At 43.8% G+C, this 13,532-nt stretch overlaps 7 protein-coding genes across 7 annotated transcripts; 4 read left to right on the top strand and 3 right to left on the bottom strand.

Moving 5' to 3' along the window:
• Positions 1-462: 462 nt before the first annotated feature.
• IL334_001248 (uncharacterized protein) lies at positions 463-2,030 on the top strand (the record flags this gene model as incomplete). Its single annotated transcript, XM_062933005.1, has 5 exons — positions 463-687; positions 745-799; positions 876-1,004; positions 1,070-1,912; positions 1,990-2,030. The coding sequence occupies 5 exons, from the start codon at positions 463-465 to the stop codon at positions 2,028-2,030; spliced, it is 1,293 nt and encodes a 430-aa protein (XP_062789056.1).
• A 1,480-nt stretch (positions 2,031-3,510) lies between these two features.
• Positions 3,511-5,232, top strand: IL334_001247 (uncharacterized protein; the record flags this gene model as incomplete). Its single annotated transcript, XM_062933004.1, has 10 exons — positions 3,511-3,680; positions 3,799-3,880; positions 3,945-3,983; positions 4,069-4,177; positions 4,255-4,281; positions 4,353-4,438; positions 4,509-4,547; positions 4,639-4,822; positions 4,937-4,992; positions 5,086-5,232. 10 exons carry the CDS (start codon positions 3,511-3,513, stop codon positions 5,230-5,232), a joined length of 939 nt encoding a protein of 312 aa, XP_062789055.1.
• Positions 5,233-5,750: 518 nt separating this feature from the next.
• On the top strand, positions 5,751-6,636 carry IL334_001246 (uncharacterized protein; the record flags this gene model as incomplete). Its single annotated transcript, XM_062933003.1, has 5 exons — positions 5,751-6,066; positions 6,310-6,337; positions 6,419-6,441; positions 6,520-6,541; positions 6,600-6,636. The coding sequence occupies 5 exons, from the start codon at positions 5,751-5,753 to the stop codon at positions 6,634-6,636; spliced, it is 426 nt and encodes a 141-aa protein (XP_062789054.1).
• Positions 6,637-7,069: 433 nt separating this feature from the next.
• IL334_001245 (uncharacterized protein) lies at positions 7,070-8,169 on the bottom strand (the record flags this gene model as incomplete). The annotated part of the gene is made up of 5 exons (XM_062933002.1): positions 7,070-7,497; positions 7,570-7,688; positions 7,786-7,839; positions 7,907-7,974; positions 8,059-8,169. The coding sequence occupies 5 exons, from the start codon at positions 8,167-8,169 to the stop codon at positions 7,070-7,072; spliced, it is 780 nt and encodes a 259-aa protein (XP_062789053.1).
• A 605-nt stretch (positions 8,170-8,774) lies between these two features.
• On the bottom strand, positions 8,775-9,386 carry IL334_001244 (uncharacterized protein; the record flags this gene model as incomplete). The annotated part of the gene is made up of 4 exons (XM_062933001.1): positions 8,775-8,906; positions 8,984-9,087; positions 9,143-9,197; positions 9,291-9,386. The coding sequence occupies 4 exons, from the start codon at positions 9,384-9,386 to the stop codon at positions 8,775-8,777; spliced, it is 387 nt and encodes a 128-aa protein (XP_062789052.1).
• A 496-nt stretch (positions 9,387-9,882) lies between these two features.
• Positions 9,883-10,518, top strand: IL334_001243 (uncharacterized protein; the record flags this gene model as incomplete). Its single annotated transcript, XM_062933000.1, has 5 exons — positions 9,883-10,041; positions 10,138-10,159; positions 10,240-10,320; positions 10,398-10,411; positions 10,489-10,518. 5 exons carry the CDS (start codon positions 9,883-9,885, stop codon positions 10,516-10,518), a joined length of 306 nt encoding a protein of 101 aa, XP_062789051.1.
• An 836-nt stretch (positions 10,519-11,354) lies between these two features.
• Positions 11,355-13,065, bottom strand: IL334_001242 (uncharacterized protein; the record flags this gene model as incomplete). Its single annotated transcript, XM_062932999.1, has 5 exons — positions 11,355-11,669; positions 11,736-12,073; positions 12,134-12,714; positions 12,773-12,929; positions 12,990-13,065. 5 exons carry the CDS (start codon positions 13,063-13,065, stop codon positions 11,355-11,357), a joined length of 1,467 nt encoding a protein of 488 aa, XP_062789050.1.
• Positions 13,066-13,532: the final 467 nt, after the last annotated feature.

Raw genomic sequence — 13,532 nt, 5'->3', positions numbered from 1 at the left:
AACGGTGTGACTGAGGGTTGTAGTTTCTTCGCTTGCAAAGCTATCCTGTTGATATCCGATTTTCAATAGGTTGTATATCTAGGATGGAGAGAAGCTGCAGTAATAGTGTTGGGTTTATTGAATGTAGTCAATACGGCTGTTACTATCATCTGGTTGCATTCCCAATCCATCACACCATTACAATTGGAAAAACAACCATGGGGGAGGAAGGGGAGGGAGGGCGATGATGACAGAGTGGAGTGATGGCAGCCGAAAGGAACAGGTTAAATATCAGGCTGACATTCACGTGGTCTGCCTCTGTGTAAACCGGATTATCAGTCTCATCTGTTTGGTGCCCCCTCTTTACTCGTAGTTTGAATACTTACCATGTCAATGTCATCAAACATCCCAATATACGATATCTCACCGTGTACAATACAGGCTTGGACGTCGAACCCATTTCACTTTAGCAAGTCGACCATCATGTCCTTACCTTACGACGCTACTCCACCACCTTCACCACCTCGTGGCTCGGTCATGGAAGAGGAGAACCCAGCTTTGGATAGACCACTGGACGATTATCAACCTTCCATACCTGATCATGTACAAAGTCTGATGGGTAGGATGTCCAGGGGGAAAGTCTACTTGATGGAAGAAAGTCCAGGTATAATACACCTAGATGGAAACGAGAAACTACGCAGAGATCCTGTGAGTTCATCCACTCCTTGCTGTATGGTAGAACGAACTAATTGTAAAAAAAAATAGAGAATTGCTGCATTGGCTGAAAGGTTAGATAAACAAGATCCTACTTCTTGGCTAGGTAAGTTGTTCACCTGAAGAATGAGAATGAGATTAACTCTGATCCTCAGAATGATCCAGCTGACCAGCATTCATAGAGGCCATATCAGCAGGTGCACCTTCACCGATTAAACCAATAGCACTATACATACGCTCAGATCTGATACAACATCTATCGACAAGTAAAGTATTCTCATGGACATCGGGATTAGGTGCAGGTGTTATGGGTAAGTCAGCTCGATCAGCAAATATACCCCGCTCCGTGAGTGTAAGCTGATGAATTTGACTCTAGGCATTGAATGGTTAAATGATACAACGCTTCATCTGATATTCCCCACACCAGCAGCAGCTTTACTGGGATTAACAGTATTATCAAAAGCTGGATTCGATCCTGCGGAAGGTGATGATCCATTATTGGAACGAGCAGCGCACTCCGTTCCTATATCATTACTTCCTTTAGCCGAACCTGAACCTGTCCCATCCCTAGAAGGTCAAGAGTTACTTTCCGGTTCATCGGATTCGACATCCAATCAAGATGGTGGTATAAAACGAAAAGGAAGAGGTAATTTTGGTAGTAAATCAAGTTCTGGTGTATTCGACTTGGAACCATTAGTTAACCCTGAGACTTCCCAAGATCCATTCAAATTGGCAGAAGGTATAGATCCACATGCAAGAATAGCTATTCGTTATGGTACTGAAGCCGACCAAGAATTGAGAAAAGAAGCTAAAGCTTCTCAATGGTATAAGAGGCATGGTAGAAACGCAGGAAAAGAAATAGCTTCTTCAAAAAGATCAATTGGAGATGATAGGTATCAGGAAGAAGAAGGGATGAGTTTGAAAGGAAGAGGTAGTGGAGAAGGAAGAGATTTCGCAAAAAGACTAGGTAGAGAAAGGAGGGATCAGCCATACGGTAATAGACCAGGAAATAGAGGGAAGGGTAGAAGGACAGAAGAAGATTTAGATAAAGAGTTGGAAAATATCGCTAAAAGGAGGACAGCAGGTGAAGAAGGTATCTCATTTGACGAAGATGTTGAGATGGACAGTGGATCTGCGGATCGTAGGAGAGATGATCGAAGAGGCGGCAGACGCGGTGGAGGAAGGAGAGGGGAGAATAAGAAAGAGGATTTAGATAAAGGTCAGCCATCCCTTTTACTCCTCTGCCATTCGGGCTATTCCCATTCACTGAAGCTGACTGATTGCTTGTATATACAGAACTAGACGAACTGTTTGCCGCGAGATCTACGAATCCATAAATCTTGTATCAGCCAAAATTTATGTGACACCTACGTTGTCAACATCACCGTCCATAACGCATCAATGCAAGGTGGCGTTGGTCAATACTCAACGACCATACTTACAAAACACATCCACGGTCTGACAATCAACTGATACCGAGCACATGTAAACATATAGCAATCTCATCAGATCAAACTAATGATCTTGGATCCTGAAAATGAAACCAACAAAGCCCCTAACTTAGGTTTGTGGCTTGATTGTTGATTTTCCTGGTGAATGAATCCGTATGTTCTCGGATCTAGGAAACGGGAGATCTAGCTCACTATGAAACCAAGGGGTAAACGCAGGAACTAGGGTTGACAGGTAGCTTCGCGATGTGGCTCGTGCAGTTATTTAACGGATCTGCCGAAGATTAAGGCCTGGTCTCCGGATCAGGTCTCTTATTCAGCTCCAGCCCACGGAGGTAAATCACTCCGCTCACATCATTGCGATAGAATGTAATAACACGGACCGTACTTTGAAGGGCGTCGAGCCGCCCATTCACAATGGTAACTGTGTGTGATCCTCCCAACCTTGGAATCGATAGGTATCCATCTGTGGAACCGGATGAAAACGCCAACGAGCAATCCGTACAGATGAACTCATATGGTACTAATCCCTAACATTGATGAACACGTATACATAATCTCAATCAAAAAAAAAATTGGAAAGCCTCGTCATTTAACTGTGATCATGATAAGGGTATTCCAATATTGTCTTCGTGAGAGCCGAAGGTGTGTGTTGGAACGGACAACGCAATTGATACTAAAAGTCACTCTCTCTGCTGCTCCCTAATCCTGATCGAAGCCTTTCAGCTCGACTATGTTATGCGTTCGTCAGGATTCCGCCAATCCCAATGACGCTGCAAATCATACACAATTGCAATATCACTAGGACCCTGCGCACCAATGATCGGAACTCTTACCCTAGATTCGAATATCAAGCTAGCACGAAGCATTGATCGTCCCGTGGCGTTTGACTAAACTATGCCGCTTTTTCAGGCTTATTTCATTTCTTCATCCTATGCACCACCGTTGATGGTTTGCTTATTCCCCTGGACCAGATAAGCAGAGTGGGGAAGTTCAATAAATTCAGATAATTTAAGCAGGAGGCAAGATGTGAATCTGGGCTTTGACAAAATCGGAAGAAGGGTATATAAACTGTGTTGGGGAAGATTAGAATTTCATTAAAACCCCTTGTGTTTCAATCCCCATCTATGCTTCGAGATTCGTTCATCTTCACAACCAAAGGAAATCTATCAGCTAACCCTTGGACTGCAATTTGGTTGACGACCAACTCCCACCCACACTCTATCCTGAACATCGTCCATTATAGTTAAAGCGATATCGGTGATATAAGTTTGTAAGTCTATTCCTCATCTCTTTTCATCCCTTCACTCATCTTGACGTATACAGTAAAAACTTTTAATACAGACCAGACTCGTAGTCGATCAAGAATATGCCATACGCTGGACCCATAGTCAATCCGCCCGAAAGTGGTAATGCCCCTTTTTGGCAATATGGTTATGTCCCTTCCCTGCCTATGGGTATAATCGGAGTGACATCTTTTATGTTGATCTCTGGGCCTCATCTTTGGTGGTTCGTAAAGAAACGAGGAGTCAGAAGTGTGTGAGTTGTCTCTACCCCAATTCTTATTCAAATGCCGCCTTCTCGATGTGATCGATATCATACTCAAGTTTATCATTCTCAAAAGTGTTGTGGCACTCACTGATGAACAGTGATTCAGACATTGCCTTTTCTTCTTCGCATGTCTCATCGAGGCTTTGGGATACGGTGCAAGACTTTACTCCCACACTCATGAGTGGAGTGTGAGTATTTGATATTGAGGGAGAATTGATACGCATCGTCCTGGACTGATTTCATGCATGACAGGGAATGGCATTCTTACTTGGTATCGTCGTTGTACAAATTGTATGTCTATCATTCTCCAATCATCTCGCAGACTGTCCGATGATATAGGGTGGAGTAACTCTGCTAATGAATGTAGGGTGTCTAGGCTACCATACTCATCACTGCGGGTTTGTATAAAGCTATTCAGAGGGGCTTGAAGTACATGCCGGACGGACAAAGGCTGAGTCCTATGAGAATCCGATCAATGTTGACTGGTAAGTGCAGATCCATCGAGGACCGATTTTGCCAAAGGATATCTTAAGATAGAGACTGACTCCATGTGTATATGCAGTATGCATCATCCTTGATGTCGTCTGGGGTGAGTCGACTCGATCAAAGTGATATCATGATTCGGGTCTGATCCTGAATTATGATGTTCATGATGAATAGTTTTCATGCAGATTGCAGGTCAATACTATTGGTGCGCAGCTCAAGCCTCTGAGATTGTCGGGATTATCCCTACCTTTGCTCTCGGAGTAAGTTGTTTTGAGCTTCTGTTGATTTATGTCAAACAGCTGATCTGCTAAATTTCCTCCTACCAAACAGACCTCAACCTTCATTTTCTTGGCTGGCAATGTGTTACAGGTTTGTCTGTTCTTTGTCCTCACGTCCTAATTAAACCTAGGACTATCACCTTGTTTTCATCACTCTTTCTAATTCCGAAACCATTTTGCAGGCGATTACTACCATCATAATCTTCGTGTTTTGCATGGTAATCCTCAAAAGATCCTCAAGAGCTCTGACTACTATCTCACCAGAAACGACTTTACCTCATATCAAACCATTGATTATTCAAGTCATGATTTCTTTGGGTTTATTCTTCGTAAGCTTGATCATGAGGATCGCTGAAGGTGCTCAAGGTAAGTTATCCAGTTTCTTAGTGAATTGCAACTGAACAGTTCACCATGCAGGAAGTCTGCTGTATGAAGAGTGAAGAAGTTAGCTGATCGTGTTGGATTCATCCATCTTGGTAGGCGCTTACGAAAATGCTGCAAGTCATGAAGTATATTTTGGTGTATTCGAATATCTTGTAAGTTTGCTTTGAAGCAAACTGTTTTATGACTTGGAGATACTTTGACATTTGATTGGGTCGTTCAAAGTAGCTGACAGTGATTTATTGAAGCCTATCTTCGCTATAATCGCTTTATGGGCGATCCGGCCATTACATAGATTCATCTTCCCTTTCGGTCACCCTAGACATCATTCTCAAGCTCCCGAAATTGCGATTACATCTGCCAACTCGGCAGCTGAACAGACCACAAAGATCTAAGATAGGCTATCTGGATCCTGGTACAGGAACCGAGATCTGTACCTAACGGTAGAAGCCTGTGTATAGTCAAAGAAGTGATGTTTACTGGAATTGCTTGGAGAACATTTTTATTTTACTTAAAGGCTGATTATGACGGATTATGTGAATATACGAAGACATGGTAAAATGATAATTTAATGATGAATGCATATGTGAATGACAGAGAAAGCAGCTATTGACAGGAGGTAGTCTATAACGGAACATCCAACACTAGACGATTTCCTCGCCTCGGGTTAAGCGCAGTCGATAGCAAAATATCATGGTCGATGGAATTGCTTGAAGACGATTGGTTCTTGCCACAATGCCACTTTTCAGTCAAATTGCCGAAATTTGATTCCGCTTCATCTCCTTGTGGGATAGAGATACTCGAGTAGTTGGTCAATTGTTGTTGTATTGCGAGACAGAGATTATCGATATATATATGATCTATTTCACCATCTTTTATGTCAATTTAGATCCCCTCCATTAGCTTATACGCAATGTCATTAACGCGAACCCTTCCTCGAGCTTTACCAAGATCGATCATCTCCGTTCGAGGATACACGACGATCCCTCAACCATCAGATCCTGTACCTTCAAAACAACCTTCTTCATCTACCACTCCCAATCTCAAACAATCGCCAAATATCCCTTCGACATGGTCAACGGGTCAAAATCCCAAGCCTCACGCATACGATAACCAAAGGTTCGAACAAACAGCTTTGGAATGGCAACCTAATCCTCAAAGTGCAATGGGTATGGTAGCTAAAGATCCTATTAGATTGGTTAATGGTAGAAAAGCAACTTGTGATGGAGGTAAGTTCTGTGACTACACATAATCTTTCACATCGGGTCATAGGGAGCTAGTCCGTGTTTTGGAAATATTAAAGAGGAGTAGATATAGGACTTAGCAATGGATTGCGGAAGTCATTGGTAGGATAAGGACCGGGCAGAATGGAAGATAACAAGATTGGCATCTTGAAAGTCCTCCTAGATGGCTCCCGCGTGAATCGCATCATGAAACAGCAGCCAAACTGATCTGCATGAATTATCCCATAGGCATGGGAGCTCTCGGACACCCTAAAGTGTAAGCTCACTCAATCACTTCGCCGTAGAGCGTTTCTCCTAGAAAGAAAAAAAGAAACGAAGCTGATCTCTCTTGTTACAGCTTCATCAACCTAGACAAACCAGGTATGTCTTGAATTGTACTATAGTGACGTTTAGCTTTCAAAGTGGGTGTACCATGCTGAGTATCATTTTCGTTGACAGGACCAAAAGCTTGTGGATACTGGTAAGTACGGCCTAATCATTTCCCAAGGAAGGGTTCGCTGATTGTACTGAAATAATAGCGGAATTCGATTCGAGCAAGCGCATCATGAACATTAGACATAAGACTTTGTTTCGAACAGGCAGATATTGGTTCATGCATTTATTGGATATCAACCCGGAGCTTTATTGGATAGTGTATGAGAGACGCCAGGCATGATGACTGGTCATCATTCATGTATTCCTATACCGGTATTTCAGATCCCAAGTAAACAGACAATAAAACTATACCCAATTCCACATCTGACTATCACCCATAATCAATCCCCCGTCTTCTTCACCCGTATATGCACATACGCCCAGAACGTGATTCTTGACTCAAAGAACTGGCTGCGCGAAGACGTAACCCAATGGGGATGGTGTAATTTGAATGATCAGTCAACCATTGAGGAGGAGGAACTAAAGAACCTCTTTCACCTATAAAAGTTAATGCTCCAGGTGAATTGGGATCTTGCATGAAAACCGAATTAGAAGAGGTATCCATTCCTTTCAATTACTCCTGCGCTACTTCAGAAAGCATGTTACTAATCCCCTTTAATGAATCGTTATGAATTGGTTCCCACTTGTGCGATTTCACTTGATTGTTGACGGTGATAGGAGCAGGGATATGCGAGATTGACCATGTAAGTCTAGTATTTTCTGTTGGGTCGTAATTGTATCCTTTACCATCCAGACCAATCTTGCACTTTGCGTAGAACTCAATTGGTATATCAGCCCAGAGTACACTAGCACAACCTTTTGGTATCAAGTCCAAGAGATCTTCTGAAATGGGAAGAGGAGGTTCACCCCATTGTTCAATTGGGAAAGATGGGACATGGGAAGGTGGATCACCTGGCGAAGAAGGTGATATTAGAACGTAATGCAATAACTGGATTAAATGTGTCGCATATCCATTTCCTAATATAGTGTCAGTCAACATATCTTCAACATATCTCAGCGGGAGTTCGAAACGACACCAAATGAGTGATATGATGTATTGATTTTGGCACTCACATCGGTGTCGGATAGGTGTCACTACAGCCGTCAGATTATACCAAGTATCTTTTTTGATTTCACCTTTCACTCCATTTGATTGGTCATATCGGGATTTGATAAAACAGTCCATTCGATGACTACGTATCAATCAAGATGTGAGACAGCATGCACATTGAATACAAGTCTACCGCCTGACATGCACTTCCCACTAAATAATCACTAGAACAAACTCACGTCTCAACGAAAGAGTAGCATTCACCATCATATTCATCCCGTTTCACCAGAACCCTTGATCCGTTCGAATGAGACACGATGAGCTAAGTTTAGTCCATGACATTGCATTGACGAGGCTTACCAGGTTATGGCACGATTGTTCTTGGCCCAGTCACATCTGGACTCCGTTTCGCAGAATGCAACGAATTCCTATTCCTCCCCATTCTGTTCAGCTTCATTGGCAACTTGGCATTTCACGATTCTATCAAGCATAAAAATAATATTCATACTCACATCCCATGTCATCCCACCTCTCCAAGGTTCAATCTCGTAGCATGCTCTCGCATGTCCCAGCTTTTGCTCGGGAGATGCTATTCGTATGGTGAAATTCTTGAGATCGTACATCTTTCAGTAGTTGTTTCATTAGTCTATTGTGATATGCAAAGATCGTTGTCGAAGAGCGAGGTTATGGTAGGACATTTAGCCCTAGCACTTGCTACACGGTGTGTAAAATGCGTGGTCCTGAAGGGTAACAGAGAAGGCGATGACCAGAGACGATGAGGAAGTTTCGTAAAAGGAACGAGAAACACACGGCCCAGGCTAGTAGAAAGGAAGTGAACAGGTAGGAAGAAGACAATCAAAGGGCAATACGTGTTATGTGTGTAGATCACAGTATGTGAATCGACTCAATTAGTCTTCCTTTCCATTGTGTGTATGAGTCTCGTCCCAAGGATGTATTACACGGGCAATGGAGGAGGACAGATGAGTGCAAACTCTTGATGCAACCACTGTGCCCCGTTGGTTGAGAAATGAACAGCTTTGCTTAAGCAAGCAGTGATGCCTTTGGTGTTGACTCGATGAAATCAGATGGTAGGTTCGACGTGGCTTATTTCTTATCAAAGGATGAAAACAGGGTCAGAGATGCTTCTGAATTGACGAGACATTATATCGTTGCATTTTCTTCCAAATCATAAAACCTCCTTTTCCTCGTGTTTTACTGGAAAGACGGTCTAAGCGGCAGCTGATGAACAAAAAGGTAAGTAGGCAGCTATAAACAAGCTTGGAACAATCGAATCTGGCCACTCACCCTCGAGCTCGGCAAGATATTTCTTTGACTCCTCGTCATCTTGCTTTTGGAGCATCTACAATTATATGATATCAGCATCTGGACATCAGATTCTGCAATAGCCCTTGGTAAAACATAATCGACGGCACTTACAGCTTTGAGTAATTCGACGTATCTTTTCTTGGCTTCATCTTTGTCTTTTCCCTCAAGCTCTTTCCAGGCCTTGTATTTGGCTTTACCGACAAAGTCGAACATACCTATTCGAAAGCCGATGGATCAGTTTGCCTCTTTGTTAAGAGCTGCGAGACTTACCTGGTGCGGGTCCAGAGACATCACCTTCGTTTGCTTGTTTGTAGGCACCGTAGAACTATGACAGCAGGGTCTTGGGATCAGCAGAGCTTATTTGGACCTTGATGCCTTCCAGCTCAAGCTTATTCCAAGTGGTTTTAGTCAAACTCACAGCGAGTTTATCCTCTTGAGATGGTTGAACGGGTCCGTCTTTAGGAAGACCTTGAACGAGGGCGACAGCTTTGTCAAATTGGGCTTGCACTGACATGATGATCGATTAAATGTATATGACCTAGGAGTGGTGATGATGTAGTAATCAGAGGAACACGTCTCATTGATTTGTAGAAATATGGCGTGTTGTTGAACCGGTAAAATGATCCTTGCAGTTCCCCCAAATACCGATCAACCAGCGCGCCTGTTTCCCCCTTCACCCCCGCTGGATGTTTCTTATGTTTAGGCATGCCAAATCATTCATCCGGTCTTTTAAGATATTGATTATCCGATCGTGTAATCCCATGTTCTCGATTTTAAGGTTATAGCCTCTATTGGTTAATATTCTGTACGGTGAAGTGACGTCACATCCATCCCACGCTAACCCCACACCATACACGACAATTAATAGATGGGAAAATCATCTCATAATCAATCAACAAACAGCTCATTCCACCTTCATCTTAACACTACATATAATACGTTTTTACACACTCACATCCACTCTTGACTCATCACAGAAAGCGAACACACTCTGAACAACTTAAATCACAATGTTCCCAACCAACGCTGCTCTTCGACAAACTGCCTCCGCCCTCCAACGGCCCGTTCTCCGATCAGCCCTTCCTCATGGCTCCATCTCTTCTACAGGTTTAGGTATCGCTGGTAGAAGGTGGAACACCCAAGAGCAAAGAGGTGGTAAATCCAAGCTTGTAAGTACAGAGGTACGACCCCTATGAGCTGTGAGATGTAACGGGAGCGTGTTGAACGAAGGAATTGAGCTAATCAGATTAATTCCTTCGATATAGATCTTCCGATTCGGGCTCAGAGGTGAGTCTCAAGACTTGTATCTCACCGTGAGATCTCTACCAGTTCCACGACTCACCGCTGACCCACCTGCACTCATCCAGACATCCCTGTTGAGCTCTATCCAATGGCTTTCGTCGTAGGTGCCGCTTGTATCGGAGCTGGATTCGCTGTGGGTCGACATTGTGAGTGATGTGTCCTCGTCATAAATTGGTATCACGGAAAGAACTTATACTGATACTGCCTGTTTATCATCGAACAGTCTACCTTGACGGTGTAAGTCCCTCATTAATCCCTGTCTCTCTGGTGCCCACTGGGGATATATAGCAAGCTGACCTTTCACTTTTGAATAGCTTCGTACTGGTCCTGTCAAAAAGGAGTAAACAACGCCTGACATTACATTTCAGGGAGGACAGTCACGAACAAAAAGCGAGTCTGTAGCTATCACCAGCAATTATGAAATCAAATATGCATTTACCATGAAGTTCACGTTTTTTGATCATTAGCATTCAGATGATTTCATCTTTGCGGTTTGGAGGAATTGAAAAGCTTTAATAGCGTGGCTACTAAGCTCGTGTGAGCTTGTTTAGCTTGTGTAGTAAGCTCACTACCAACTTTTCAAGTTATGTAGATATGGCTTCCGCTTGGATTAATGACGATAGACGCGTCTCTTTCGTATTTCCACTGATTTGGTTTATCACCAACATCCATATCGTTTTCCCGATTTCGTGATGCTCGCAATCTGTCTCTGATTAGAGCCCAATTCACACCGAGTTCATCGATCATTAAAATGGCTACCTTGTATGATCATCCCATGGAACAGTATCATTTTGTCATGCAAGATCTGTATTACTGGAAGGCGGCTGCCAATGGATCCAAAGTAGAAAGTTTGATCGCTTAGGCAGTCTTATTCCTTTCTTGCAAAAATCCCGTAACGGGAAAAGTATGGTCCAATCGTGACAATCAATGGCGATGGTATCGCTCTTTTCTCAATTACAACGGAATGATTAGATGGCGTATTACTTTGGCTGCATGTGGAATACCGCGGCATGTGGAATACCATTACATAGCTATAAAGGCCGAACTACTGATATAAACTGACTACGAGAGATTGGCTTCCTGATAAACCATCTTTTTTAAAAACTATTGATTTTTTTATGTATCATATCCTATGATCCGTTCCTAAAGATTCGAATGGATGGGCTGGGAGAGAGGGTGTTTAGACCTTTTCAACTTGGTCATATTGATCCTTTTCTGTGTTCTCGTATCTCTCGTCCTCTGTTTTGGGTGCGTAACCAAGACCGCCAACCACAGCTGGGGGAATAACACCACCTGAAGCAGCCATGACTTCTCGTTCAACATCGCTGGTGGAGGGTACAGTGAATCGTCGGCCATCTTGGTTCCAGATGTAGACAGCCCAGCCAGCAATGTATACGAAACAGGGAACGACGAGGTAGTATGAGGTTCGAGTCGTGAATTTATCGGCAAGAGCACCTTGAATAGGAGGGAAAACGGCACCACCACTGACACCCATCTATGATATGCGATATCAGTCTTTGAGTTTTTCACATCGAGACGGAGAGAGATGTTGTGTACTCACGACAAGCAAGGCAGCGGCTCTTCGAGTGTGTCGACCAAGACCTGAGGTACCCAAGACGAAGATACAGGGGTACATGATGGATTCGAAGAACATGATCAACATCAAGCAGATGACACCGCTCATTCCGTGAAGTGATCCGATCAAGATGGATAATAAGACACACATGCAGGAGTAGATGGCAAGGAGAACAGGAGCGGAGACAACGGCGAGAAGGGCAGTTCCAACGAATCGACCGACGGTGAAGATGATCAAGGCGTATGAGAGTAGTTGGGATCCTCGAGCATCGGCAATTTGGGCATTCTCGGCGGTGTAGAAGAGGAAGAAAGAACCGATGGTGACTATAGAAATCGCATTGGTTAGTCGTAGCAGAGATTTTGGGAGATGTAAATTGAACTTACCCTGAGCACCAACGTAGAGGAATTGAGCTACAAACCCAGAGATGGCTCGGTATTGTTTGTAGAATGGTAAAGAGGCTTGAGTATCGGCACCGTGGGCTTCGGCAAGAGCTTCAGCCTCAGCTTGAAGAGCTTCTTCAGATACTTCTGGAAGTTTGGTAAAGAAGAAAGCGATTGCGACAGCTACACCCATACCGGAAACAGCGAGATATACCCATTGGACATTGGTGAGGTCGTTCTTATTCTCTTCTGAGAAGAAGTACTTGGACGCGATAAGAGGTCCGGTAAATGAGGCGACGCCGTTGAATGATTGAGAGAATTGTAATCGGAAGTTGGCAACGTTGTGAGGGGGCATGACTGACACGTAAGAGTTGGCAGCAACTTCGAGAGTCGCAAGACCGCAAGCGATAACAGCGGTACAAATGACGAAACCACCAAAGATAGCATGAGGCTTCGTGGTGTTAACAGAGTATTTGGCGACTGGCCAGAAAAGAATGGATCCCAAAGAGTAGAGAGAAAGACCCATGATGATGGTAAATTTGTAACCACGTCTCTTCAAAACTTCACCGGCGACAGGGGAGTAACTGTGGCATGGGATTTAGCCGATGGATCACGTTGTGAAGATTTCATGAGTGGACTCACGCAAAGTAACCAATACCAAAGTAAGCGACTTGAAGACCAGTAGATTGAAGCTTGGTGATACCCAAGACATTTTGGAAATGCTTGTTGAGCACATCAAGAAGACCGTAGGCGAAACCCCACAAGAAGAAGAGGGAAGTAACAAGGGAGAAAGCGAGGACTGAAGGATGATGATCAGCTTTCGATGCCACTCAAAGCAAATTTCAGAAGCAGCACTCACGATACTCTCGTTTGATGAAACCGTTTCGGAGGGGGTTACCACCACTGCCTCCAGCGACAACTGCACCACCGGCCATGATGTTTATTAATGAGAGGAGTAAGGAGTTAAGGTAAGGAGGGGAATTGAAGATTTGAAGTGGGAGAATAAAGAAGATGTAGATCGATAGGAAGAAAAGTGGTAAGACCTCGTCAGGCTGCTGCCTCTTTATATCTTTTTTTTCCTGCTGGGCATCAAAAAGATCTCACCCCCCGCTGCCCCCATTTTTTCTTCATCGTGACTGGTCGCGCCCATTGCCGAGACCCATGGGGCAACGGTGCCAGATGCGTCCGGTCATTTGGCCCTACATCAGGAACTCGACAGGGCGGGAAAGGGCTAAGAGCTAAAGATTTTATGTGATCATGATCTTCAGCTTGGGGGGCAACTGCAGGGGGAAAAACAGAAGGTGGGGTTATGTGAAAAAAAATATCAAAAAAACTTTACGAGGTACGAATCCACTAAGATGAGGTGAGAGGCGTCGATCTCCCGGCGGATGTAGAAGGTCTT

The sequence above is a fragment of the Kwoniella shivajii genome, chromosome 1 (assembly GCF_035658355.1).
Source record: "Kwoniella shivajii chromosome 1, complete sequence".
Lineage (NCBI taxonomy): Eukaryota > Fungi > Basidiomycota > Tremellomycetes > Tremellales > Cryptococcaceae > Kwoniella > Kwoniella shivajii.
This window is presented reverse-complemented; position numbering and strand designations above follow the sequence as displayed.